This window comes from Schistocerca gregaria, chromosome 4, assembly GCF_023897955.1.
Source record: "Schistocerca gregaria isolate iqSchGreg1 chromosome 4, iqSchGreg1.2, whole genome shotgun sequence".
NCBI classification, from domain to species: domain Eukaryota; kingdom Metazoa; phylum Arthropoda; class Insecta; order Orthoptera; family Acrididae; genus Schistocerca; species Schistocerca gregaria.
In genome coordinates this window covers 439,187,148-439,213,419 of record NC_064923.1, presented here as the reverse complement: position 1 = coordinate 439,213,419, position 26,272 = coordinate 439,187,148, and the positions used below count along the sequence as shown (strand labels likewise).

At 44.2% G+C, this 26,272-nt stretch overlaps 1 protein-coding gene across 2 annotated transcripts in view; it reads left to right on the top strand.

Annotated features, from left to right (window-relative positions):
- The window catches only part of LOC126365858 (peroxidasin homolog), a 1,186,130-nt gene extending 1,160,407 nt beyond the window's left edge, over positions 1-25,723 (top strand). For both annotated transcript variants that reach the window (XM_050008525.1, XM_050008523.1), the window contains one exon: positions 22,877-25,723. In XM_050008525.1, coding sequence (XP_049864482.1) covers positions 22,877-22,972 — 96 coding nt within the window. In that variant the 3' untranslated portion in view covers positions 22,973-25,723. The remainder of the gene's footprint in view (positions 1-22,876) is intronic.
- Positions 25,724-26,272: the final 549 nt, after the last annotated feature.

Here is a 26,272-nt window from a genome sequence, read left to right as displayed (position 1 = left end):
GGTGCTCTCTCGGACTCCACTCCAGTACTAGCTTCGTCTACCTGTTGTCTTTTCTTCTTGCGACGGGGCCAGCCCAGTGCCATTTCAAGGAACCTACTCTCTCTAAGATGTCATTAACCTTCGTCACAGACCGAATGTCATCCGCCCTTTTCCTGTCCTTTCTTGTATAGCCCAGCATTGATCTCTCCATGGCTCTCTGTGCTGTCCTAAGTTAACCTTTTGTAAATGAGTTCAGTGTCCATGTCTCACAGCCGTACGTCATCACAGGAAGAATGCATTGATCAAATACTGCTTTCTTCAGATTTACTGGCATTTTTGATCTGAATACTTTTGAATTATTCCCAGATGCTTGCAGCCAAGCTTGATGCGTCGATAGATTTCTGGCCTTATGTATCCCTTCATATTTATAATTTGGCCAAGGTAGACATATTCACTCACCTCTTCTAGTAGACTGTCCTTGTTTTTCACATCTCCAGCTGGGACCCATTTGTTGGATATTACTTTTGTTTTGGAAAGGTTCATGTTCAAGCCAACCAGCTGACATTCCGATGCAAGATCTGTAACTAAGTTTTGGGGCTCTGCGAATTCTTTGGCCAGTAAGGCAATATCATCAACAAATCTCACGTTGTTAAGCCTTATTCCATTAATTCTAATTCCCTTACCTTCCCAGCTCAGCTTTGATGTAGCCATTTCCAATACAGCAGAGAACAGTTTTGGGGAGATGGGATCGCCTTGCTTGACACCCCTCATGATGCGGAATTCTTGAGTTGATTCGCCGACGTTAACATAAGCCGAAGAATTCTCGTAAATTGTATGCTGCTCCCACTCCTTGCTCACTCAAAGCTTGGAGGACAGCTACACTGCTGGAAATGGAAAAAAGAACACATTGACACCGGTGTGTCAGATCCACCATAGTTGCTCCGGACATTGCCAGAGGGCTGTACAAGCAATGATCACACGCACGGCACAGCGGACACACCAGGAACCGCAGTGTTGGCCGTCGAATGGCGCTGGCTGCGCAGCATTTGTGCACCGCCGCCGTCAGTGTCAGCCAGTTTGCCGTGGCATACGGAGCTCCATCGCAGTCTTTAACACTGGCAGAATGCCGCGACAGCGTGGACGTGAACCGTATGTGCAGTTCACGGACTTTGAGCGAGGGCGTATAGTGGGCATGCGGGAGACCGGGTGGACGTACCGCCGAATTGCTCAACACGTGGGGCGTGAGGTCTCCACAGTACATCGATGTTGTCGCCAGTGGTCGGCGGAAGGTGCACGTGCCCGTCGACCTGGGACCGGACCGCAGCGACGCACGGATGCACGCCAAGACCGTAGGATCCTACGCAGTGCCATAGGGGACCGCACCGCCACTTCCCAGCAAATTAGGGACACTGTTGCTCCTGGGGTATCGGCGAGGACCATTCGCAACCGTCTCCATGAAGCTGGGCTACGGTCCCGCACACCGTTAGGCCGTCTTCCGCTCACGCCCCAACATCGTGCAGCCCGCCTCCAGTGGTGGCGCGACAGGCGTGAATGGAGCGACGAATGGAGACGTGTCGTCTTCAGCGATGAGACTCGCTTCTGCCTTGGTGCCAATGATGGTCGTATGCGTGTTTGGCGCCGTGCAGGTGAGCGCCACAATCAGGACTGCATACAACCGAGGCACACAGGGCCAACACCCGGCATCATGGTGTGGGGAGCGATCTCCTACACTGGCCGTACACCTCTTGTGATCGTCGAGGGGAAACTGAATAGTGCACGGTACATCCAAACCGTCATCGAACCCATCGTTCTACCATTCCTAGACCGGCAAGGGAACTTGCTGTTCCAACAGGATAATGCACGTCCGCATGTATCCCGTGCCACCCAATGTGCTCTAGAAGGTGTAAGTCAACTACCCTGGCCAGCAAGATCTCCGGATCTGTCCCCCATTGAGCATGTTTGGGACTGGATGAAGCGTCGTCTCACGCTGTCTGCACATCCAGCACAAACGCTGGTCCAACTGAGACGCCAGGTGGAAATGGCATGGCAAGCCGTTCCACAGGACTACATCCAGCATCTCTACGATCGTCTCCATGGAAGAATAGCAGCCTGCATTGCTGCGAAAGGTGGATATTCACTGTACTAGTGCCGACATTGAGCATGCTCTGTTGCCTGTGTCTATGTGCCTGTGGTTCTGTCAGTGTGATCATGTGATGTATCTGACCCCAGGAATGTGTCAATAAAGTTTCCCTTTCCTGGGACAATGACTTCACGGTGTTCTTATTTCAATTTCCAGGAGTGTACATGGCTAACAGAGTCAAATGCCTTTTCAGAGTCAACAAAGGCAATGCAGAGAGGCAGTTTGTATTGATTCGCTCTGCTTATCACTTCACTAATGGTCAGAATGTGGTCAATAGTGCTAAAACTGCTTCGGAATCCTGCTTGTTCTATAGGTTGGGCTGAGTCTAGGGTGGAACTAATTCGGTTTAACAAGGTCTTTGTGAAAATTTTGTACAAAATTGAGAGCAAGCTGATAGGATGGTAGTTTTTAATATTGTGAATACTTACTTTCTTGTGCATCAAAATAATCTTAGCCTTGTTCCACGATAATGGGATTGAAGCATAGTGCACGCAGGAAGTAAATACTTTTGCCAAGTGATTTATTGTTACCTCTCCTGCCAGTATGAGGATGTCAACGCTGAGCTCACCATCGCCCGGCACTGTTTCCTTCTTCATGCTATCTAGAGCATAATTGACTTCCGATGGGAGTATATCTGGAACACTAGGTACATAATTTGAGATTTGGGGGAAATTACGGTCGCCAGTCCTATGGACAACTACTATAATAACTGAAAATGAAAGATTAATGCACATATATTTAGCACTAAAAGCGTGGCAACTGAAGGTTGACACGTGTTGTGTGAAAACTGAATGTTTGTCAGAAGTAATAAATTTCGCTACACTTTGACTTAATTTAGCAAAAGAATTAATAAAACCGGAAAATTGAAAGTTAATTTAGTGAGTGAAACTAATAGTGAACTTTGTTTCTGAAGCACTACGAAATTCAATAAAATAAGGTTAGTCTTGGGCTACCTCAACAATCATTTCAGAAGCTACTTGAATCTACGCAATTTAGAAATAAGAGATTGAACTTTGAACTTGAATTAAATCATTCTGAACAATTAACAATAGTAAAATTTAGTACGTACCAAGCTGGGCTGCAGTCACAGGTAAGCTAAAATATGGTAAAAAAACTCGCACTCCTAATTTGTGCTTGAGTAATCAAAATATTGTAGCCAGCTATGAATACTTTAACTGAATTTTGAAATTAAAGCAGTGAAATGGAATGATATTACTTTAATGCTGGCGTTTGAATTTCAACGACACTCGGGTCATTCCGGAAAAGCAAGGGACCCTGCTTGGTAATGCAATTAGGACAATGAGCAACAAAGGTTCATGCTACGTTGCTGTAATTTTGAAACAGTTTGAAAAGCTGAGGTCTGCCATACAGTTCTAAAACTTTACTTGCTTCCAGTCTTCCTTGTTGGTTGATTGAAGGATTGAAGCCGTCGATAGAGGAGGTGGTGACAGTCACTCATTGTCGGCCGTCGCTGTTGCAGAAGCTGGATGTTGGCGCGCCTTCTCGACACGGTCACTCTGCGAAACGGGCTCTTGATGTGTACCAGCTAATGCTTCCCGTCCGCGACACCGTGTCAGAAACAATTATAGCAAGTCGAGCGCAATTACATGCTGCCAAACACCGAAAGCGCGGCAACTCGCGGGAGCGTCGTTAATCACAGCTCCTCCACCGCCCTACTCCAGCCAGACTCACCCTGCCGACGCTCCACGCGGCAGAGTTTGGTTCTCCACACGACATATCGATGTAATCGTTCGACAGCATAGTTTTCCCTAGACCAGACCCAGCGTAAAAATACAAACCAATTATACATACATACACACACACACACACACACACACACACACACACACACATATATATATATATATATATATATATATATATATATATATATATATATATATATATATATATATATTAAAACAATAAAACAATTACAAAATATAAAGACACAAATGCCGTATCTTCAGGTAACAAATAAAGAAAAAGAATTTACAGTACAGTAGATGGAAATAGGGGGATATGCATTTCCGGCGTTACAACTTCATCGAAATGTATGGACTACAGTCTAAAAATTTTATTACATAAGACGGAAGTTGTGGCTCTTGATTTTAAACACTTAATAAAGTCGAAAATAATAATTAACAATAAGTTAACAGAACAGGAGTCACATTATAAATATCTGGATGCGACACGAGCCATGATTTTGACAGTGAAATAAAAAAAAGCACCACAGATTTTTAGCGATATACGCACAATAAACAGAACACTAACTATATTATCCAAAAATATACAAAAAAATAGTTTTATTCAATTATTGCAGCACCGTCTTTGGAAGCGAACGCGATCAAAATAGAAAGAAACATAACAATAAAATACAACCGGCAGTGATGATGGGAATCGTGAGGAGTGTAAAGAGCTTCACAATAAGAGATTTAATGAAGTATGAGGATATTTAAAATGAGCTGAATCTACATCCAATTAACGAAGAAACAAGTGATTACTGGAAGTGATGGAATCAACCTTTGAATAGAATGAAACGTGAAACAATACACAAAAACCGTAACTATAACCCGAAAAGGAAAAGCGAGACATACGTCGACCAATGAAGCGACCAACTTTACAACTGCTGGGTTTCTGACAGTACTATCGAGTATCCGTACCCTTTAACTTTTGAAAGCTCAGATGAGATAAAGAAAGCCACGTTATTTCTATATTGACAGGCAAACAAATCGTGCATCAATGACTCTGTCAGCAAAAGCAGGTAATGATATCAAATTTCGCCTAAATAGGGCACATTTATAATTGGTATCCTGGTACTTCGAAACGTGACTACCCGTGTAATATTGTTGAAATCTTTCCACACATGAATGTCGAGAGTCACTAATGTAAATAATTGTCTGATGCGGTCAAATTTTAAAACTTATTTAGAGAAGTGATGTAATGTCGCTTGTTCACGTCCGTATTCAGTGTTGAAGCGGCTAAGGCGAAGAGTGAAATTCTGTGAAGAGCTTCAGAGTCGAAATGAATGACAACATTACACAATACTTCTCATCCACAGCGAATAAAAAGTTTAAGTTCATCAGGGACGATGATGAAAACGGCAAAGGTGATGAAAGTAAGGAAAAGAGTGGAAATGACATCGCGCTTGATGAAAATCCTCTATTCACGTTCGTACTTCTGTATATACTGTCGACTGACGTCTCCTTATTGATAGACGATGACACAGAAAGATGATTTCCGTATGTGGAAAGAGTGGTTGACAGATAGAAAACAAGAAACTGGGATGCAAAAGTTCTAAGAAAGCTGTGATACTGGAGCCAGAAGGAAGTAAACACGAAATGAAAACATTTCGCAGCAGTGGTCAACTATTTCAGTGCCATGCTTTGGAGAAAGAAAACCAGACCAAATGATATCCGTTTGAAAGAAAATGTTTAGACACAAAGAATTTTCTTCCATAAACGATACTTTGAAAATATTATCTACAGCAAGTGAAAAACCTTTAGAAGCTATCCGCGTTAAATCACAGAAGAATGGAAACTTAGTAACAGCAAATCTTTTCAAAACTGCGTGCAAATAAACTGTTAAATGATTTTCAGTCTGAAATTGGTGTTCAGAAATTGAACAGAGTGGACCTTGGACCTATTTCATTTCAAGTTTATATGTGTCAACAAATTAAAGCAAACTGCTGCGTAAATGAAAGGCAGAGTTATCAAAATATAATTGAGTCACACAGCAAAATTCCCTTGATACTTGCCGAAAGTTCTACAGTGAGCCAATTCTCTTCATTGATTAGTCGTATTTGAGCAACGCTACGTGATACGTGGAACCAACAAATATCTTCCTTGACTATATTGTTTAAACAAGCTTTCACACAAATTTTAAGTTCGAACTGTGCCAGCAATGAGCTAGAGTTATCTGTTAGCGAACTTATAAGAAAAGATCTTCACTCAGAAATTAATCATTTTAAATCTTTCCTGGATAAGCTATACACTCTCTGCAAACAGTCACCCAAAGGTGCAAGAGAACTTAAGAAAAAAATGCATAAGCACCCAGATTCTTAAAAGTGACCCAGTCTTGGGTAATCGATAGGTTGTGTCTAGCTTTGAAGTGTTTTAGCAGTTTGGAGAAATTGTGAGACACTAGTTTCACATTTTTACTAGTGCTGAGAATGTTATGACCAGAGACAACACTGGCAGGAAAACGTATGAAGGTCTTCTAAAGAAAATCACCAGTACTGATTTAATTTTGGATCTGAAGCTGATGTGCGATACGCTACAGGAGTTGTCTGAGCTTAGTTCAAAACTGCAAAACTCTTGATACCGCTATCAAAAAACAGAGCTCAGACTGTTTTAAGAGGAACATAAAAAGAGGTATATGTTCTGATGAAGCTCGAAAAGGAAAGGAACGATTACAATTCTATTGAGAAATAAAATGCAAAAAGCATACTGTTATTCCCAACCCAATCGACCCAATATCATTTCTTGAAGGTCTATGCAAGAGAATGAATATAGATTTTCAAGTGATGAGGAGTATATTTCTTCATGCACTGTTACTGCATCCTTCTTATTGGCCTGAGAATCCTGCAGTAATTTTTGGTGAGAAAGACACAATCAAATTATGTAAAAGGCTCAGATTTACCTGAAAGGAAAGTAATCATAGGGTTCCAAGAAGAGAAAGGAAGTGTCCAGATTCTCCTGCTGTCTCTGATAAACAGAATTAACTGCACACCAGTATCTACCAGTGAATGTGAGAGAGGGTTTTCAGAAATGAATCTTGCTTTAACCCTATTAAGAGCGGCACTGCACCTGAAAATTGTTTCCAACTTCATGTTTATCAATCTAGTGGGGCCTCCTTTACAACTGTTCAACACTTATTTCCTGTGAAGATCGTTCACAACTGAAGCCAGTAAATATTGAACTTCAAGTAAAAATAATTGACTGTTGAAATGTGTTCTGTTTTCAGTTAATTAACGACTGTTGAAAGGCACCTAACCAAAATATTAGATGTCAGAATGCCAGCATATTCTACCCTAAGAAAAGAAGCCAGAGAGCGTAATGATGTTGGACGCAAAATCTGCTTTGTAACTCATCCAAAGGGTGTTCCAGTGGGTCAGGTCGGGGTACTCGGCAGGCCAGTCTATTTCAGAGATGTTGTTGTTCTCAAACCATTTCCTCACAGCCTGTATATCCTGCTAACAGAGATCATCACCTCTGAAGTGTCCTTCCACTGCAAGCCGTGCATAATGCTGTAAAATGTATTAAAATCCTTATTTATTTGACGTTTTCTTAAGTTCAAAAAGGGCACCGCACCATAACCACGAGAAACAACTCCATATCGTAACACCACCTCGTCTGTATTTCACTGATGGCACACGTGATGCAAGTAGCATTCTCTGGACATTCATCAAATTACTGCAGGGGTATAGCGTAATTCATGTGTCAAAATCACTCGTTCATTGTCCAGTTGTGTCGCTCTTAACACCACCTCAAGCGTCACTTAGCATTAAGTAGGAAATGTATGGCTCTTGTGGGGCTACTCTTCCATTATACCCCTCTCTTTTAAACTCCACACACACATTCATTGTGCTAGCTGAAGTGCTGGTATCACACTGAACACAGTGACAATGGATAAGCATAAACAGTAATTCCTTCTGATGATTTCATGTGACGTTTTTGCAATCACCCTCCTTAGTGCTCGACAATTACTGCCCGTCAATATATAAAGCCTCCTTGATGCTGGTGTAGCTTTGGTTGTTCCTTCACATTTCTGATTTCAGTCACATGACAGGCTTGGGGAGCTTGGAAGGGAGGAAATGTCCCTGGTCGATCTGTTACTCAGGTGACAGCCAGTGACTCCTGATTAACGTGTTCTGTTGTAACTGCTTCAGTACTTACAACACGATACACCCCAGCCCCATTCCCATCTCCTCCTTTTATACTGGCTGGTACGCCTCTCGTTAAGGCTAGTAGTCAGTTCCTCATACTTATGACCGTACAGCATATTTTATGGAGTCGTGTAAAATTCGGAAACATATAAGACCATGACCTTAGGGGTGTACACACACTTTTCATCAGAAAATGTGTTTAATATTGAATGTGACGATTGTGATATAAATTGGATAAGCCTAAAGGAATATTCGAACTCGATTGAAAAACCCAAGTAAATTCGTATGCATCTCATAAACAACAGACACACGTCCTCGAATATTAACGATGAGCACCGCATTCTTCTTCATGCCAAAAAAGGGACGTCTGTAATACTGTGGAAGAAATGTAAATTTTGTGTTCATGTGCAGTTATCAACAAACATACTGAACAAGAAACCAGAAGGTATGCTTATAACTTTATTGGCATTTTGCTGACTGCTAATTAAAGCTAAAGTAGTAATTCCATTTTTAGTTCACACACTGAGAAACAGGATGATCTACACGCTTTATACACAAAAGAAAATTTTAAATTTTATAATTTTTCACATTGTGTCATGTGTCATTTAATAATTTTATTTTTGCTTTGGTTACTTTCGATTACAACTACATTAAATTTGCTACAAAAAGGTCCTGTTAATTTTTTCAGGACTGATAGTTTCGCATAGTGATTGAGAAAATGTAACCATTTCGTGCGTAGATTTTGAAGTCGTTGCAGGTTGCATAAAATCCATCGGTTGGGGCAGCAGAATCACTCTGTATATACATCAATACGTCTATGAAATTGTTAGATCGCCAAGACTTTTATACGTTGTTCAAGATTACATGTTTGCACATTTTCCACCGCATTCCAAACCGTCACGAACAGTGAAATTTGTAAACCAAAACGAAGAGAAACTCTTGGTGTGAATACACTTCTATTTTTATACGTCTGACTTCTTTTTGTGTCTAACTATCTTTCCGTCAATTTGTAACAATTACAGTATGGTACTTTTTTTTCTTTAGACACACACAGACTGTTACACTGATAATGAATTGAAAAGCCGGAATTGGCCGTGGAATAAAAAAATTTCGCAGGCATTGAATGATTTCGTCTTTGTCGCAGTTTTTGGAAGGAATGCTATTTCCATTCCGCATGAACAATGCAGCTTTTCCACTCTGTTTTTTGGACAGATGCGTAAACGATGTCACTATTATAAATGTTGCTACATTTGTGAAGGAATCTGTGGGGGCGCATGGCGAGAGGAAAACATTTGTTCGTCAGGCCTTTCTCTTTCGCCCCTTCACTCTTTTCTCTCTGCGCTCTCGTGAGTAAGCTTAGAGATGGGAACATTTTCAGAGGTTTCGATACATCAAAAAAATGAAATACGTATTTTTTTTAAACTCACGTCACAGTAGCGTATACAATACAGCCCTGCAACAAACGCAGTTTATCTGTTTCGCGTTGCAAACATAGCCTATAACATCACATGATGCTCATGCTGTTTGAATCGCTCTGATACTCTCTGGACACTATGTTCATGGCACTATTACGTCCATACAGAGCTCGCAATGTGAATCTTCGGCAGCACTTTTCCACAGTATTTTCATTCCGACATGACACCGACCCGCTACTATCTCTGCATTAACACGAACTCTCTTGCACACACCCTCTGCTCTGCTTTCTCACTCGTGTAGCAGTTCACTATATTTGTTACATTTAGTATAGTTATTACAAATACTGCTCACCCAAAATTTAAAATGTTAATAATAAATATATTATTTACTAAAATGTATCGAAGGAGCTATTAGTGGATATTTAAAAGGGTTGTGTCAATCCTTTCCTTTATAACGGCTGCATTCCACTGTGTACACTTTCAGTGAGATATCTGATAGTCTTCGGAGGAATTGCAGCTCATATTTCCTCAACAGCCAAATCCACACCTGTTAGTGATGTTGGAAACTGGGGACGAAGCGAAATCGACGTTCTAACTTTAACCCGAAGGTGTCATATCGTCGAGGCACTGGACAGGTCAGTCCACTTCAGGATTTTTATTGTCCCCAATCCATTGCCACAAGTGATGCTGTTTATGACAGCATGCATTGTCGTGCTGATACATTACCGTCTCCGGACTGTTCCTCTACTGTAGCAGACACAGTACTGTAAAATGCGTTCATATCCTTCCGTGCCGGCCGGAGTGGCCGTGCGGTTCTAGGCGCTACAGTCTGGAACCGAGCGACCGCTACTGTCGCAGGTTCGAATCCTGCCTCGGGCATGGATGTGTGTGATGTCCTTAGATTAGTTAGGTTTAATTAGTTCTAAGTTCTAGGCGACTGATGACCTCAGACGTTAAGTCGCATAGTGCTCAGAGCCATTTGAACAATTTCACATCCTTCCGCATTTAGCGTTTTCAACGAAGTACATATCCTTACCGTGACACCACCTTTCTCCAGACTTTACTGTTGGCATCACCATTAGATTGTCACCAGGTATAGCGTGAATCATTCGTTTCCAGTGAAGCATCACTTAGTTCTGACTACAGAAATTTGTTTACCAAAGAAAAACCACCAAATAGCCATATGTTTTCAGAAATTGTTATTTTGTTTACACTACCAGTTTCGGCATCTCATTAAAGCCATCTTAAAGCCCCTATGCAATCTCTGCGTAGAGAATGGGAGACTTCGACTCATGCATAACCGGAATCATGAATACCTCGATTCCGTGAAGTTTTTGCTAAGTCTGTACTTCGAAGACTTGGTGACAGCTCTTGTGAGCATACAGGTATTGATTGAGTTGTTGTCAAGTCTTCGAAGTACTACTGTACAAAATATTCACGGGATCCAGGTGTTTCTGGGTCCCGATATGCATGCATCGATGTATCCGATTATTTATATAGCGAGTGCATAGAGGCCTGAAGATGGTATTGATGAGATGCAGAACCTGATAGTGAAAATAAAACAGTAACTTCTGAATATCTCTTTGGCGATTTCTCTTTGGTAAATATCTGACCGGTCACCGTCCCGTATCCACGACGGGTTAACAGAGACAGAAATCCTTGGCTGATGAAGAGCTGCTTACCCACTGTACTCCAGTCTTTACAACTCTTCACGCAGTCACTGTGCTACCTCGACCGTTGGTAGCCCTTTAGAACTCGAGAGTGCTTCCTTCCGCTGATTCCATGCGACTTTTACAAACACCCGTCATCAACAGTCGTCTTCTGCACGTGTAGAGGCTTGAAATGTCCGTGATATATATGTTACTAAAGTGATACGCAATGACTATTCTACGTTCGAAGGCACTGAGCTCTCCTAAATAAACAGTCATGCATTTCCTGCTTCTTTACTGATGACACAATACTCTCTGCTTTTTTGTACTTGTAATCCGCCGCTCCAGACATCTAATGGTCAATTCTACATCACACAGTGGCGTCAGGACATTTTTCATAACATAGTGTATCTCTAGATCACGCGAACTCTCTCGCGCACACTCTCTGTTCAACTCCACTTCTGGTGTAGGTGACCGTCGTACACGTTACATGTAGTGTAGTTATTACATAGCTTTACAACATTGTGCCTTGGAACTTCAACTACTCAATTACATCCGAGAAATAAGTACAGAGTGACATTTATTAAAACATTAATATGATGTTTGTTGTAGAATATTACCAAAACCCTCGTAACAAAATCTTCATACAGAAAATAATGCGATTAAGTTCTCGAGTACGGACAGTTTATGGGGAACAAGCCGTTTCAAGTAGATGTGGCCGATGTGGTCGAGTGGTTCTAGGGGCTTCAGTCCAGAACAGCGCTGCTGCTACGATAGCAGGTTCGAATCCTGCCTCGGCAATGGATGTGTGTGATGTCCTTAGGTTGTTAGGTTTAAGTACACTCCTGGAAATTGAAATAAGAACACCGTGAATTCATTGTCCCAGGAAGGGGAAACTTTATTGACACATTCCTGGGGTCAGATACATCACATGATCACACTGACAGAACCACAGGCACATAGACACAGGCAACAGAGCATGCACAATGTCGGCACTAGTACAGTGTATATCCACCTTTCGCAGCAATGCCGGCTGCTATTCTCCCATGGAGACGATCGTAGAGATGCTGGATGTAGTCCTGTGGAAGGGTTTGCCATGCCATTTCCACCTGACGCCCAGTTGGACCAGCGTTCGTGCTGGACGTGCAGACCGCGTGAGACGACGCTTCATCCAGTCCCAAACATGCTCAATGGGGGACAGATCCGGAGATCTTGCTGGCCAGGGTAGTTGACTTACACCTTCTAGAGCACGTTGGGTGGCACGGGATACATGCGGACGTGCATTGTCCTGTTGGAACAGCAAGTTCCCTTGCCGGTCTAGGAATGGTAGAACGATGGGTTCGATGACGGTTTGGATGTACCGTGCACTATTCAGTGTCCCCTCGACGATTACCAGAGGTGTACGGCCAGTGTAGGAGATCGCTCCCCACACCATGATGCCGGGTGTTGGCCCTGTGTGCCTCGGTCGTATGCAGTCCTGATTGTGGCGCTCACCTGCACGGCGCCAAACACGCATACGACCATCATTGGCACCAAGGCAGAAGCGACTCTCATCGCTGAATACGACACGTCTCCATTCGTCCCTCCATTCACGCCTTTCGCGACACCACTGGAGGCGGGCTGCACGATGTTGGGGCGTGAGCGGAAGACGGCCTAACGGTGTACGGGACCGTAGCCCAGCTTCATGGAGACGGATGCGAATGGTCCTCGCCGATACCCCAGGAGCAACAGTGTCCCTAACTTGCTGGGAAGTGTCGGTGCGGTCCCCTACGGCACTGCGTAGGATCCTACGGTCTTGGCGTGCATCCGTGCGTCGCTGCGGTCCGGTCCCAGGTCGACGGGCACGTGCACCTTCCGCTGACCACTGGCGACAACATCGATGTACTGTGGAGACCTCACGCCCCACGTGTTGAGCAATTCGGCGGTACGTCCACCCGGCCTCCCGCATGCCCACTATACGCCCTCGCTCAAAGTCCGTCCACTGCACGTACGGTTCACGTTCACGCTGTTGCGGCATGCTACCAGTGTTAAAGACTGCGATGGAGCTCCGTATGCCACGGGAAACTGGCTGACACTGACGGCGGCGGTGCACAAATGCTGCGCAGCTAGCGCCATTCGACGGCCAACACCACGGTTCCTGGTGTGTCCGATGTGCCGTGCGTGTGATCATTGCTTGTACAGCCCTCTCACAGTGTCTGGAGCGAGTATGGTGAGTCTGACACACCGGTGTCAATGTGTTCTTTTTTCCATTTCCAGGAGTTTAGTTCTAAGTCTAATCGACTGAAGACCTCAGATGTTAAGCCCCATAGTGCTTAGAGCCATATATTCGAAAACAATACCATGCGGACTCTCTAACACTTATTTCCAAACGTATACGTTATCTCATATTTTATAGCGATTATAACAACCCCGTAACACTAACAAGACATATTAGCTTCAAAACGAGCCCAGCTCAGAATTATGCCAACTCAGATTTTAGTGTGAACTTTACATATGCTCCCAGTCTTTCTAGTATGTCATCACCTATCTATATTACAATTTCTACAGAGTGCTCTACATCTACATCTACATCTACATCCATACTCCGCAAGCCACATGACGGTGTGTGGCGGATTGTACCCTGAGTACCTCTATCGGTTCTCCCTTCTATTCCAGTCTCGTATTGTACGTGGAAAGTAGAATTGTTGGTATGCTTCTGTGTGGGCTCTAATCTCTCTGATTTTATCCTCATGGTCTCTTCGCGAGATATACGTAGGAGGGAGCAATATACTGCTTGACTCTTCGGTGAAGGTATGTTCTCGAAACTTTAACAAAAGACCGTACCTAGCTACTGAGCGTCTCTCCTGCAGAGTCTTCCACTGGAGTTTATCTATCATCTTCGTAACGCTTTCGCGATTACTAAATGATCCTGTAACGAAGCGCGCTGCTCTCCGTAGGATCTTCTCCATCTCTTCTATCAACCCTACCTGGTGCGGATCCCACACTGCTGAGCAGTATTCAAGCAGTGGGCGAACAAGCGTACTGTAACCTACTTCCTTTGTTGTCGGATTGCATTTCCTTAGGATTCTTCCAATGAATCTCAGTCTGGCATCTGCTTTACCGACGATCAACTTTATATGATCATTCCATTTTAAATCACTCCTAATGCGTACTCCCAGATAATTTATGGAATTAACTGCTTCCAGTTGCTGACCAGTTATTTTGTAGCTAAATGATAAGGGACCTATCTTTCTATGTATTCGCATCACATTACAGTTGTCTACATTGAGATTCAATTGCCATTCCGTGCACCATGCGTCAATTCGCTGCAGATCCTCCTGCATTTCAGTACAATTTTCCGTTGTTGCAACCTCTCAATACACCACAGCATCATCTGCAAAAAGCCTCAGTTAACTTCCGATGTCATCCACCAGGTCATTTATGTATATTGTGAATAGCAACGGTCCTATGACACTCCCCTGCGGCACACCTGAAATCACTCTTACTTCAGAAGACTTCTCTCCATTGAGAATGACATGCTGCGTTCTGTTATCTAGGAACTCCTCAATCCAATCACACAATTGATTTGATAGTCAGTATGCTCTTAGTTTGTTCATTAAACGACTGTGGGGAACTGTGTCAAACGCCTTGCGGAAGTCAAGAAACACGGCATCTACCTGGGCACCCGTGTCTAAGGCCCTCTGAGTCTCGTGGACGAATAGCGCGAGCTGGGTTTCACACGATCGTCTTTTTCGAAACCCATGCTGATTCCTACAGAGTAGATTTTTAGTCTCCAGAAAAGACTTTATACTCGAACATAATACGTGTTCCAAAATTCTACAACTGATCGACGTTAGAGATATAGGTCTATAGTTCTGCACATCTGTTCGACGTCCCTCCTTGAAAACTGGGATGACCTGTGCCCTTTTCCAATCCGTTGGAACGCTTCGCTCTTCTAGAGACCTACGGTACACCCCTGCAAGAAGGGTGGCAAGTTCCTTCGCGTACTCTGTGCAAAATCGAACTGGTATCCCATCAGGACCAGCGGCCTTTCCTCTATTGAGCGATTTTAATTGTTTCTCTATCCCTCAGTCGTCTATTTCGGTATCTACCATTTTGTCAACTGTGCGACAATCTAGAGAAGGAAGCACAGTGCAGTCTTCCTCTGTGAAACAGCTTTGGAAGAAGACATTTAGTATTTCGGCCTTTAGTCTGTCATCCTCTGTTTCAGTACCATTTTGGTCACAGAGTGTCTGGACATTTTGTTTTGATTCACCTACCGCTTTGACATAAGACCAAAATTTCTTAGGATTTTTTGCCAAGTCAGTACATAGAACTTTACTTTCGAATTCATTGAAAGCCTCTCGCATAGCCCTCCTCACACTATATTTCGCTTCGCGTAGTTTTTGTTCGTCTGCAAGGCTTTGGCTATGTTTATGTTTGCTGTGAAGTTCCCTTTGCTTCCGCAGCAGTTTTCTAACTCGGTTGTTGTACCACGGTGGCTCTTTTCCATCTCTTACGATCTTTCTTGGCACATACTCATCTAACGCATATTGTACGATGGTTTTGAACTTTGTCCACTGATCCTCAACACTATCTGTACTTGAGACAAAACTTTTGTGTTGAGCCGTCAGGTACTCTGTAATCTGCTTTTCGTCACTTTTGCTAAATAGAAAAATCTTCCTACCTTTTTTAATATTTCTATTTACGGCTGAAATCATCGATGCAGTAACCGCTTTATGATCGCTGATTCCCTGTTCTGCATTAACTGATTCAAATAGTTCGGGTCTGTTTGTCACCAGAAGGTCTAATGTGTTATCGCAACGAGTCGGTTCTCTGTTTAACTGCTAAAGGTAGTTTTCAGATAAAGCACTTAAAAATATTTCACTGGATTCTTTGTCCCTGCCACCCGTTTCGAACGTTTGAGTCTTACTTCAAAAATTTCACTCAGTGCTGGTAAGAGCCCACGGCCTTGCTGCATTGGTAAGGCTGGTGCATGCTAGACCACCGAAGTTGAAAGCTATTGGGCTTGGCTAGCTCATAGATGGGTGACCGTCCGGGTCTGCTAAGCGCTGTTGGCAAGCAGGATGCTCTCAGTCTTTCTGAGACCAATTGGGGAGCTATTTGACTGAGAAGTTGCAGCTCCGGTCAGGAAAACTGACGACGGCCAGAAGACCGATGTGCTGACCACATGTCCATACATATCCGCATCAAATAACGCCTATCGCTTGAAGATGACACGAAAGTCGGTCGGAACCGTTGAGTCTTCCGATATCTGTTCTGAAGGAGTAATACCACTAAGAGGGTTAATAAAATCAGAAACCACCAATAACACTACAATCTAATTCATTCGTTAAAAGGGCGCTAAGCACTATGGGACTAAACATCTGAGGTCATCAGTCCACTATACTTAGAACTCCTTAAACCTAACTAGCCTAAAGACATCACACACATCCATGTCCGAGGCGGGATTTGAACCTGCGACCGTAGCAGCAGCGCGGTTCCAGGCGGAAGCGCCTAGAACCGCTCGGCCACAGCGGCCGGCAATTCATTCGTTAATAAATGTAAAAGCACTTGACTTTGGGACATAAAGATACAAAACAAACATTTACCTATATTGTGAACATTAGACAAGTGAGCGGCTCATGTAGTTTCATCTTTTGGAACCAGCATGGTTCATTTCCACTCATATAGCCGCCGTTATTTGTACGGGCCTTTCTGTTCACTGCACACATCATACGTACTAACCCGACATCCAACAGTCACAAATTACGTCTGTTCCGTTATATGAATTCTATAGTTCTAATGAGGCCACAAGGCAATAACCAACTATACCGCCTACCTTGCAAATTTCGCAGGATAGTTTCTGTGAAGTCTGGAAAATAGGATACGAGGTACAGAATGAAGTAAAGGTGTGAGGACGGATCGTGAGTCGTGTTTGGGACGCTCATGTGGTAGAGCACTTGCCCGCGAAGCACAAAAATCCCAAGTTCGAGTCTCGGAACGGCACACAGTTTTGATCTGCCAGGAACTCCCATACCAGAGCACACTCGACTACAGAGTGAAAACATGGTTCTGGGAACTATACCGCCCACGAGTTAGCGGCAACGCACCTTGACAACAAGTAATGAAAAGTGTCAGTTCAGAGCAGCAAAGTCTCTTCTGCATCGAATTGCGCAGAAAGACCACAACATAACAATATTTTGACTCGGCCCGTCCGTATATCTGTATCTACGTCTACGGGGTGAGCACAAATCACAAATTTTCAAATGTCTGTGAATTCCTAAGGGACCAAACTGCTTAGGTCATCGGTCGCTAGACTTACACACTACTTAAACTAACCTGTGCTAAGAATAACACACACAACTATGCCCGAGGGAGGATTCGAAACTCGGGCGGGAGGGCCAGCGCAGTCCGCTACGTGACGCCTGAAACCGTGCAACCACTCGGCGCGGCACATATCACAATTTCTATTATTCCAATGTTGGATGGTGCGGGAAAAGGACGAACTTCTCTATCTTTTTGTACGATCTCTGATTTCCCTTATTTTATCATGGTGATCGTTTCTCCCTATGTAGGTCTGTATGAACAAAATATTTTCGGATTCAGAGGAGGACGTTGGTGATCAGAATTTCGTGAGAAGATTCCGCCACAACGAAAAACGCCTTTGTTTTAATGATGTCCTCCCCAAATGCTGTATCATTTCAGTGATTCTCTCTCCCATGTTTCAAAGTAATACAAAACGTGCTGCCCTTCCCTGAAATTTTTCGATGTACTCCGTCACTCCTACCTGGTAAGGATCCCACACAGCGCAGCAGTATTCTAAAAGTGGACGGACAAGCATAGTGTAGGCAGTCTCTTTAGTAGATCTGTTAGGATTTTCTAGGTGTCCTGCCAATAAAATTCAGTCTTTGTTAGCTTTCCCCACGATAGTTTCTATATGTTCCATCCAATTTAAGTTATTCGTAATTGCAGTTCCCAGGTATTTAATTGAATTTACAGCCATTAGATTGGACTGATTGATCGTGTAACCGAAGTTTAACGAATTCCCTTTAGCGCTCATTTGGATCACCCCACACTTTTCGTTATTAAGGATCAATTGCCAATTTTCGCACCATACAGATATCTTTTCTAAATCGTTTGGAAATTTGTTTTGATCTTATGATGACTTTATTAGTTGATAAACGACAGCGTCATCTGCAAACAAAGGAAGACAGCTGCTCAGATTGTGTCCCAAATCATTTATAAACATAAAGAACAGCAAAGGGTTTATAACACTACGTTGGGGAACGCCATACTACAGCAACAAGAAGCTGCTCCCATCTACGATCTTCCATCAAAAGCAAAATACCACCATGTCCATCCTATACGGGCCTCACTCCTCTCAGGCAGCGGCTCACAATCTCCACATAATTAACCATAGTAATCACTGCCAACTTACACGTCCTTTACGGAACACAGAATGTCATATTCCATCTTATTACGCACACGTTCCGTTACATCCTGTCCCACATACAACCCGCACTTGCTTGTCGCTACGCGGTCTCCCATATAATAACCATCCCGGCTTAGGTGTCTGGTTGGTTGGTTCTGAGAAGAACCGTTGTGAAGTAATTTCACATTCATGTTTAAGGCAGGAGATCTGTATTAGATAAGTCTGGGTGCCAGCTCTGATACCCGTTTAGCACCACCCAGAGAATAGATGCAGCTTATGGTGTGCTGCGGACGCGAGTATCTGAGAGATACTGCCAATCAGTCCCTGGAAACCAACTTAAATGTCGTGTGACTAGGGCCTCTCGTCGGGTAGACCATTCGCCTGGCGCAAATCTTTCAATTTGACGCCACTTCGGTGACTTGCACGTCAATGGGGATGAAATGATGATGATTAGGACAACACAACACCCAGTCCCTGAGCGGAGAAAATCTCCGACCCAGCCGGGAATCGAACCCGGGCCCTTAGGATTGACGTTCTGTCTCGCTGACCACTCAGCTGACGGGGGCGGATGGAAACCAACTAAGCAGGCAGAAGAAACTTGGTAATGTTATTCCTTAAGGCTCAGTTTTGCCACCAGTCCTCTTCAATTTGTATACATCTGACTACCCTGAAACGGAGGCAAGGAAGTTTATCTATGCAGACGATCTGGCCTTTGCCACCAAACAGAGATCTCTTGAAGCTGGTGAGGAGATCACTTCATCAGATATAAGAACAATAAATGAACACTTCAAAAGGTGGAGACTGAAACCAAATCCAACGTAGGATGAAGTCAGCTGCTTTCACCTTAACGACAGAACGGCCAATGCAACGTTGAGTGTCACGTTTAATGGGCAGGTCCTTCACCTCCAAGACTCTCCAAAATATATAGGAAAGACTCTTGGTAGAATCCTCTCTTACAGGAAGCATATAGAAAATACCGCAGAAAAGCTGAGATCACGCAATAACATCATACAGAAGCTGAGTCGTACCTCATGGAGCGCATGATCTACGACACTGCAATTCGCTGCCTTAGGGCTGGTCTATTCTGTTGCCGAATACTGTGCCCCAGTTTGGCTTAGTAGCACACATATGAGATAAATTGACGTGTAGCTTAAATGCAGCAATGAGGACAATAACAGGCTGCATCGAATCTACTCTTCTACACTGGTTACCACCCCTAAGAAAAATTGCGCCACCAGACCTTCCAAGACAGAACGCTCTCCTCAAGGAATACCAAATAATTACTTAAAATCCTCGAGCTTCCAATGCAGTCTCATGTTCAGTCATGGACTGTGTGGTTGGTCCCGGCGGAGGTTCGAGTCCTCCCACGTGCATGGGCGTGTATGTGTCCTTAGGATAATTTAGGTTAAGTAGTGTGTAAGCTTAGAGACCGATGACCTTTGCAGTTAAGTCCCATAAGATTTCACACAAATTGGAACATTTTTTGCAGTCGCATGTTCCTGCAATCCAAATGAACCCATTAAAATCTAGGCAGCCATATGTCTTACTGGCAGAGTCTCTACAGGCAGCTACGTCCGGGATCGACAAAAAGTGCACAGAAATGTGGAACAGTATTGCCCATGAGGAACACCAGACCCTCCAAAGACCTGACACAAGACCAGCCAGTATGGAAGTAACACGACGTGCCTGGAAAACAATCGGATCCGCACAGGCCACGGCATCTGTGCGGGAAACCTCTACCGATGGGGAAGGGCTTCATCTTCTCAATGTGTCTGTGGAAATGTACATCAGACGATCCATCACATTCTAAGAAGCTGTAGCAGAAGAGCCTACCATGGGAACTTCGAAGATTTCTTTGGAAATTTGAAAAATTTGTGGTAAGGTCTTATGAGACCAAACTGCTGAGGTCGTCGGTCACTAAGCTTACTCACTAATTAATCTAACTTGAACTAACTTACGCTAACGACAACATACCCATCCATGCCCGAAGGAGGGCTCGAACTTCCGACAGCGGGAGCCGCGCTGCCCGTAACAGAGCGCCTGAGACCACGTGCCTACCCCACCCGGCGAAGATTTGTTTGAAGTGACAGAGGCAGCCCTTGAATGGAACGCCAAATTAGATATTAATTAATAGACTCATTATTTATATTACAAATTATGAAATTAATACATTTTTGTGAAATACAGTTGTTAGTCACTGTTCATATGTAATGCCATAAGATAAATAAATAAATAAACCAACCCCGTGCCATCATGCCACGTAGCCTATCGACCGCCACACCTTATCGATAGGCAAAGACGTGCCATCTGGCAAAACATAAAATGAAAATACACTCCTGGAAATTGAAATAAGAACACCGTGAATTCATTGTCCCAGGAAGGGGAAACTTTATTGACACATTCCTGGGGTCAGATACATAACATGATCACACTGACAGAACCACAGGCACATAGACACAGGCAACAGAGCATGCACAATGTCGGCTCTAGTACAGTGTATATCCACCTTTCGCAGCAATGCAGGCTGCTATTCTCCCATGGAGACGATCGTAGATGCTGGATGTAGTCCTGTGGAACGGCTTGCCATGCCATTTCCATCTGGCGCCTCAGTTGGACCAGCGTTCGTGCTGGACGTGCAGACCGCGTGACACAACGCTTCATCCAGTCCCAAACATGCTCAATGGGGGACAGATCCGGAGATCTTGCTGGCCAGGGTAGTTGACTTACACCTTCTAGAGCACGTTGGGTGGCACGGGATACATGCGGACGTGCATTGTCCTGTTGGGTCACCAAGTTCCCTTGCCGGTCTAGGAATGGTAGAACGATGGGTTCGATGACGGTTTGGATGTACCATGCACTATTCAGTGTCGCCTCGACGATCACAAGAGGTGTACGGCCAGTGTAGGAGATCGCTCCCCACACCATGATGCCGGGTGTTGGCCCTGTGTGCCTCGGTTGTATGCAGTCCTGATTGTGGCGCTCACCTGCACGGCGCCAAACACGCATACGACCATCATTGGCACCAAGGCAGAAGCGACTCTCATCGCTCAAGACGACACGTCTCAATTCGTCCCTCCATTTACGCCTGTCGCGACACCACTGGAGGCGGGCTGCACGATGTTGGGGCGTGAGCGGAAGACGGCCTAACGATGTTGCGGGACCGTAGCCCAGCTTCATGGAGACGGTTGCGAATGGTCCTCGCCGATACCCCAGGAGCAACAGAGTCCCTAATTTGCTGGGAAGTGGCGGTGCGGTCCCCTACGGCACTGCGTAGGATCCTACGGTCTTGGCGTGCATCCGTTCGTCGCTGCGGTCCGGTCCCAGGTCGACGGGCACGTGCACCTTCCGCCGACCACTGGCGACAACATCGATGTACTGTGGAGACCTCACGCCCCACGTGTTGAGCAATTCGGCGGTACGTCCACCCGGCCTCCAGCATGCCCACTATACGCCCTCGCTCAAAGTCCGTCAACTGCACATACGGTTCACGTCCACGCTGTCGCGGCATGCTACCAGTGTTAAAGACTGCGATGGAGCTCCGTATGCCACGGCAAACTGGCTGACACTGACGGCGGCGGTGCACAAATGCTGCGCAGCTAGCGCCATTCGACGGCCAACACCGCAATTTCTGGTGTGTCCGCTGTGCCGTGCGTGTGATCATTGCTTGTACAGCCCTCTCGCAGTGTCCGGAGCAAGTACGGTGGGTCTGACACACCGGTGTCAATGTGTTCTTTTTGCCATTTCCAGGAGTGTATGTTACATCAAAAAAATTAAACGTGTTCATAACAAATACGTAGTACAACATAGTGTAAGTGCTATGCTGTTTACTATTAAAAGAAACTCGTGAGCCGGCCGAAGTGGGCGAGTGGTTCGAGACGCTACAGTCTGGAACCGCGCGGTCGCTACGGTCGCAGTTTCGAATCCTGCCTCGGGCATTGATGTGTGTGATGTTCTTAGGTTAGTTTGGTTTAAGTAGTTCTAAGTTCTAGGGGACTGATGACCTCAGATGTTAAGTCCCATAGTGCTCAGAGCCATTTGAACCATTTTCGAAACTCGTGAAAGGGCAGATATGAAATGTTGATTAGTGGAGTGATGTAAACAGAGAAAAAGTTTAATACCAGTTACAATTAGGTATGAAACTTCCTGGCAAATTAAAACTGTGTACCCGACCGAGACTCGAACTCGAGACCTTTGCCTTTCGCGGGCAAGTTGATAGAGGACTTTCCCGCGTAAGGCAAAGGTCCCGAGTTCGAGTCTCGGTCGGGCACAGAGTTTTAATCTCCCAAGAAGTTTCATATCAGCGCACACTCCGCTGCAGAGTGAAAATCTCATTCTAGAATTAGCTACGAACGCAACCTGCCCTAACCAGTTGTTGTGCTCGTGTGTCCGCAGGAGCACCAGATAACGTGCACCACCACCAAGTGCGCTCCGACGACGTGCGCAGCCCCGGTGCACCGCGAAGGCGAGTGTTGCCCCACGTGCGCATAGCTCGCGGCGGAGGCGGCTGGCCGCGGCGGCCGTCGACGCCGGGACCGCAGATCGGCCGACGGCGGGTCCGCCGCCGACTCAGCCGCAGCGGCGCTCAAGAAGCGGCGCCGCCCCCGCAGGACCAGACGCGCCGGCCGCCTCTAAAGCGACGCCCGGCCCACCTGTGACGTCACGCGTCTCTCTGCATCGAGGCGGGAACCTCCGGACTCCGCTAACTGAGGAACGCCTCCCATACAAAAGCCGGCTGCAGCCAAGAGTAACAGCGGGATTCCTTCTCATTGTGACGTCGAGGAAGTGTCGACAACGAGTTCAGCGTTGCTACTCTCAGGCAGCTGACAACCTACTAGGTGCCCTGTAGACCTTTCCCTCTCATCATAAGTGTAGTACTAGGGCAAATGGAGGGTCCGCCAGTGTAACATTTTTGTGTCCTTGAACTAACCAAACATTTCGCTCAAAAATCATCGTTCGTATGTACAACTACACACACTTCTTTGAGCTTGTAAACGTTTTCCGGAGTATCATCATATCTTGATACAAAGTTCGTTGTCGACGTACCGCTATCAGTTTTCTCTTGAACTTGCTTACCGCGGATAACAAGATGGATGCCGCAAAGGGTTTCTAGCAATTTTCTTTACTCAGGGGATTAGAAGTCAGCTTTTTCCCTGAAATATTATTATAAATGACAGAATTTAATAAGATTTTTCATCACAATATTTCTTATATGTACCTCTCCAACATTTTACTGTCAGGAGACCACTAGGATAACACTTCAGTGATGTATCCTAAAAATGACTAGTTTAAAAAAAAGAAAATGCCTGCCGTTGTATGTCATAGAGCGACCTTTCTTTGTTGAAGCAGTGGGAACCGAAACTATTTTCTACCTAACGCGTTAATTTCGGTTTCAAAGTCCTATTTTTAGTATAAAAAATTATGTAATAATATTTCTTCCACAAGTTTTTAAAGTAGCTGAACAAAATTAGTTTTGTTCTGTTATAGTCATTCTCTCAATTTATTACTCATTAGTCTTCTGTAAGCACCGTATGTAACTCTTTTTGCTTTCCGAATGGTCTCACACTGGTACAGAAAACTACCGATAATCTCACTCAATATTTCTTCCACACGTCTTTGTCTTAGGTACCTCATTGCACATAAACTTCATTGCTCCCACTGTTATTCTACTTTCCTACATGCCTGCTTTCACTCAAAAGTAGGCCACACTGAAGGTAGTGAAAATTCAACGTTTCAGGCTCTCTAACTCACAAGGAATTTGTTTTTCCACGTGGTTTATGAATCAAATACACCTGCCCGCCATTAACTGGAGGCGTTCGTCGTCTGCAGTAATTGTTTCACCATCGTTTTGTTCATCATCGTACTGCATCAGAGTGGCGGATACTAAACAGTGTGGATGAAACTTTTCAGCACTAGTGGACAACTGTGTTACGATTTTTCACACTTTCAATTAATTTCTTTATCTAAATCACAGTGTTTCTCCAAGCGGTCCTCTCAATGCAAATGGTAAAGTCGGCTGCGACTCAAACAGACAATGTACTGTACGATTTCATATACGTTTACAGCTCTGGCAACCGATACTGTATTATGGATCACTGTTGTTGTCGGCAGGGATGGCGTCACTTTTTGTATCCAGTGTGCGGCTCCTGTTGTCTGCTGGAATGAAGTAAATAGTGGCGTTCACAAATAATTGTACCCACGGTCTCACACATGGGCCGAAGGCAGGTTATTCTGTGGGATCTGCCAATACACTAAACAGAAATAGCACAAAACAGAACTGTGAGCGCTCGTCGCCCAGTATACTTTTTATTGATTCTGAGTGTTTTTTGAAACTAATTGTTCTCTTTAAATGTTGTCTTTTAAGAAGAAAGTCTCTATCACACTTGGAAAATATATATATATAACATGAGATATATGCATGTTTTTTTCTTTTTAATCTACGGTAGCTTTTTGTGTGTGCCAAAACTACTCGCTGCTTTCGAACGGTAGAGGGCGTGCCTAGTTTGTATTGGAGCCCACACAGCCACGTGGGGCCGGCGTGGTCTCTCAAATGCTCTGGACACGCCATTTCTTGCGTCGGGTGGCCGCCCACAGTCCCATGTGGAGAGGAACCCCGATCGCTTCTTCTGAAGAAAGTAATTTAGTTGTACATGTACTTAGTTGACACTGAGATACTCTAAGAGTAGCGTTCACTCACATTTTTCAATTTTTTCTGCCCTAATTGGTAGGCTATATACGGTTAATCCACTTGATGTTACTGTGTCCTGTTTTAATATTGCTCTCAGTATTTATTTTTAGCGCTTCTCCCAGTCGCGAGTTTCCATGTAATTTTTTTTCTATGTGAAATATTTTATATTCTTATGGTTAGTATTGTATTTACTGTTATTATGATAATTATTATTATTTGCGAATGTTGTTGAGTCTGCGAAGGTCTGTATCAGACCCCCTCAACAGAATCCACTGCCATGACCACGGATCAAAGTAGAGAATTGTTTTAAAATCTTTTACTTCGCCCTTTCCTTTCATTAATACTTCCACTCACACATTGTCCCACTTACTACTGTACTATGTGCATGTATCATTAAGTGGTTAGCAGTAACCACAATGTAAATTATGCTTACTGTTTGTGAAACAATAGTGATACGTGCAGAATGATGTAATTGATGTATATTTTATCTAGCTGTAATACACAACTTGTTGGTTAAGCTAGTGATTAATGAATAAAGATATTTGAAATTGTTATTTCTGTGAATGAAGATTGTTTTGTAGCATATTAGGAGATACGTGGCAAGTCATCGGATGGAAAGAACATCGCGACTGAAAACTGACTCCAGAATCTGTTTTTCTTACGCAGTTCTTCCATTCATGCATTATGACCGCAAAGCTCCTCTCTACTTTGAAGTTTGGTAAGTGTGACTCTCACATTTTTTCTGGAATTATAATGACTAAAAGAGTTTCCTGAGTCACACGTGTCATCAGTCTTCGCTCTGAGGCGAAATACGTACTTGATGGATGGAGACTAGGAAAGAAATTTTTCGCAGCCTCTTTCCAGAAACCACACCAGCAATTACGTGAACTGATTTCGGAAAACGACGGGGAACCTAAATTCGTTAATCTCAGACGGGGACTTGAATACCAATATTTTCAGTTATGCATGCAGAATCTTCAGTGCCGCTTTCAGGCTCCGTTCTCGTTCGGAAAGCAGTCTCTGACAGTTTTGTGGCTTGTATACTTGTCCGACTGAGCATTGCCTAGAGTGAACCGACTTTGTTTGGGACCGTGAACAGCTAG